Source organism: Antrostomus carolinensis, unplaced genomic scaffold (genome assembly GCF_000700745.2).
Source record: "Antrostomus carolinensis isolate BGI_N321 unplaced genomic scaffold, ASM70074v2 scaffold1220, whole genome shotgun sequence".
NCBI classification, from domain to species: Eukaryota; Metazoa; Chordata; class Aves; order Caprimulgiformes; family Caprimulgidae; genus Antrostomus; species Antrostomus carolinensis.
Window position 1 is genome coordinate 53100 of NW_010287499.1, and position 3794 is coordinate 56893.

At 39.7% G+C, this 3794-nt stretch overlaps 1 protein-coding gene across 1 annotated transcript in view; it reads right to left on the reverse strand.

Annotated features, from left to right (window-relative positions):
• Positions 1-115, reverse strand: part of PIP5K1B (phosphatidylinositol-4-phosphate 5-kinase type 1 beta) — a 49940-nt gene extending 49825 nt beyond the window's left edge. Inside the window, exon 1 of the mRNA XM_010162955.1 lies at positions 63-115. Within this exon, the coding sequence (XP_010161257.1) occupies positions 63-115 (53 nt within the window). The remainder of the gene's footprint in view (positions 1-62) is intronic.
• Between the last annotated feature and the right edge of the window lie 3679 nt (positions 116-3794).

A 3794-nucleotide genomic window follows, 5' to 3' on the forward strand; every position in this document is an offset into this window, starting at 1 on the left:
CCCTTCCCCTGCTAGTGGCACAGAAGACAGGGAATGGGGTTACAGTCAGTTCACCATTGCCTCTCTTCACAGCATGAAAGTCCATTAACAAGATGTTCCAAAGTGAGCTTCCCATTGAGTAAAGGAAGCTCTTTGGGCTTAGTTCCTGGCTCCAGTATGGGAATGTCCACAGGCTGTAGATGGGTCCCGGGTCCAGCACACCTCCTCACCCCCTGGCTCTACAGGTCTACCCCTGCTCTGGCAGCAAGTGTCTCTGGGGTCTTAGTACAGTCACACTTGCCCTCAGGCTCAGCCCTTCTGCTCCAGCATGAAGTTCTCCATGGTCTACATGTGGGTATCTGCTCTGCCATTAAACCTCCATGGGCAGCAGGGGACCTCCTTTGCCTTCTCCTACTCCATGCAGTTGAACTGGGTATCTGAGGTTCTCTGTCCTCTCCCTCCTTCTTCTTCCTCCTGGCAATGAAGCTCTCTCTGTGTAGGCCAATGGTTGTCTTTTGTTCAGGTCAATGGCCCCTCCTCCAGGTTTTCTTCACCTTATTTTCAAGACAGTCCTTCCCGTCACAAACACGAATTTGCAGAGGTGTTTCTCCATTGCTAATTGGCTCAGCCTGGGCTGGGAGCTGGGGGTGCATGCCTTGGAGCCAGGCTTATCACAAAGTGCCCCTTCACCCACTACCAAAAATGCCTTCCACTCCCACACACACAAAGCCAACACATGCAAGAAGGGTTGTCCCACGTCATGTGAGCTCTTGCAATAAGTCTAAATGTCAGTGCAGCAAAGTAACTTCACACTAGCTTGGTGACCTGAAATGGTTTGCATGGGAGTCAGATGTACGCTAAGGACAGCACAACATAGCGTGCAGAACTGTGCAGTCAGAGCAGTGGCAAGGAAGCAGGACTACCTAAGTTTTTTGGTGCCAGTAAACATCGATTGGCTCAGCCTTATTTATGAAACGGCATCCTCAGCATTAGTCTCTTCTGCAGGCTAGCGACAGTTATGGTGTATCTTTTTTCTTGCTAGTATAGTCCAGAATTGGGAAGCCACTCTGGCTTTGGTGACCTCCAAGTGGTTTTCTTTTTCTCTGCCTATCATGTCACATAATTTACTCCACCTCAATCTAACCCAATCTAACCAGCTTACATGCTCAGCTGGTTAAATAGGAACACAGGGTACAGACCCTTTGGGGAATTCTGGAAAATGGTATGCAGTTATATGCAAGATACAGATTCAAACTAGAAGAGGTACAGACAAAGACTACTAGGGTGACCAGTCTGGAAGACAGTCTTTCTTAAAGGGAAGAAAATAGGAAAAAAAAAATAATAATAAAATCATTGTAGCTTCCTTAGCTCTTTTCCTTGGTTTTACATTTATCATCTCACCGTATTTTTAGATTGCAGCTATATGAGTCTTGAGATGAATACTACACGATTTAAGCTAAAGGTCAGCAGCAAAATTCTGTCATAAAAAAACTCAACAAACCTGCCTATGGATTACTTTATAATGGAAATTAAAAGCAGGCTGTTAAGCAGAAAAGTAAAACTCTACATTATGATTTCAAAACAAACAAGAACAGCTTTAAGACCAAGTTTGGTCAGTCTCCAAATGGTTTGATAAATAGATGAGTACAAAATCTAAGACTTGACCCAGTGGCCAAAATCAGTTCTTCCAATACTTCTTTACTCATTTACCCTAACTAAATTGTTCAGAAATGCAGCATGTATCTCTATGCTTGGCAATAAGAATAACCAAAGTATACCAAAAAGAAAAAAAAAGAAAAAAAAAAGAAGAAAAAAGCTGGGAATTCATACAGATATGAAAAGGAATAAACTCTAAGCAACATTCCTGCAAAGTCTATATTAAATACAATGAAAATCTTTAAGAGCTTTGATCCTGTACAATTAATGCTTGTCATATGAACTTGTCAACTTCCATTAAAAACAATTCAATGACAGAAGTCTACTCAACCCACCTAACTGCCCTTGCATGCATACCGCCAAAACCCAACAGAATTGAACTACTGCTAATTAAAAATCGTGAACTGGAGAACAAACTTTTTCAGGCTCCAGAAATATATATACCTTAGACTCTTGAACAGGAGATGAAAGGAGGGAAAACACTGGAGCATTCTGTCTGGAAATCACAAATAAAAAGACGGTTGTGGATGACCAAGGATACACACAAAGACATTAGAATACTGCTGCTTCTTGGAGTGCTGAACCATACAGTTAACACCTACTGAAGGCTGCCTAATCATAATGAACTTGTCTGATTACTTTATACTCTACCATATCACAACTACAAGGTATTAAAATCAAATCAAATTAAAAATGGAAATCAACAGAATACTAGGCTGAAGATGGTAGTTTTTCTTTACAGTTAAGATTGGCTAATGCTTTTTCTTATGAGGTCTTTCAGCTGCTCAGAACACTGCCAGTCTTATCTGACATTAAGTTTTATATGGCTAGATGCATCTCATTGAATTTTTGTGCAATAGGAGGATGCCACCAGGGTAATATATAGCTACACCGGGAACCTGGGGGTATACTTGTAAATTAGTTTAATTGTTGTAAGATGCAGACAAGAACAGAACAGAGTGGTGTTCTCTGCTGAAGAATCACATCACTGTCAGGGAAGATTAATCATCTAAACTTTATAAAAAACCCCGTACCTTTCACTACATAAATACTTTATAAGTCTGCTTCCTGCAGCCATAACTCAAAAGCTTCTTTTATGAAAGCATGGCAATAAATATATTACATGTCCTTACTACAGAAGAACATAAACTGTTGTTGGAACTTCACCAGGCTGAAATGAAGATAGGAAATTTGCTATGATAATTCCATTGGTCCAAGCCATTTTGTAAGTGCACATGGAGTAAAATGACCACTACTGGGTCTGCAGGTGAACAGTAATGGTTAGTAAATGAAGACTTATTCCAAAATAACTGCATAACAGAGCAATTATTTTGGAACAGCATCTACGCAGAGGGTAATTCCATGTATTTAGAGCACATGATCTTACTTTATTACAGATATGACAGCCAGTTTCACTACGCAGACAAGTTTCCTTTTTCTTTGTAGAACCATCTTAAAAATCCCTTTTACTAAAGGTCTGCCAGAGCTTTTTATGATACCCTGCCATTTGTCTTCAACATATGAATTAGTTTCAGAAACATATTAATTAGTTCCAGCTTCACTGCATACTTGGGAGATAGCACACCTATCTGAAGGGGCAGAGAAGGCTGGCTGCATCTCTTGGAAGCAAGCCTTGATCGCAGAGCAATATTTCATGTCTCATGAAATGTCTCATGTAGCTGTTAATAAAAGAAATAGTCATGCTCTAGTCGTGGGCCCATGTATACCCTTCTTGTATGTACTGTAAAAAGACTGAAAAGGAGGAAAACCTCAGTTCTGTCATGTGAAAGCAACTCTTTTTTTAAAATCTTAAAATCAAAATAAAACATCCAAAATTAAATGCTCCCAATATTAAAAACTAGGACTATCCAATCTCATTTTCACTGTTCTGGGATAAAGCTGCTCTTTTACAATACACCAAAATGTGTTTAAACTCCACAAACTGTTTCCAATAAATACATACAAATCAGGAAGTGCTTTGGTGTATTAATTTCCTACATACTATTTCAGGAAAGCAACTGTTTCCCACATGATGGAAATAGATATTATGGCTACCTGTACAAATAGGTGTGTTTGTTTTTTTCATACTATGGGGTAAAGTCCAGTGGTAATATCCTTGTTTCTCACTGTATGTTCTCCTATACTTTCAGTTACTATAT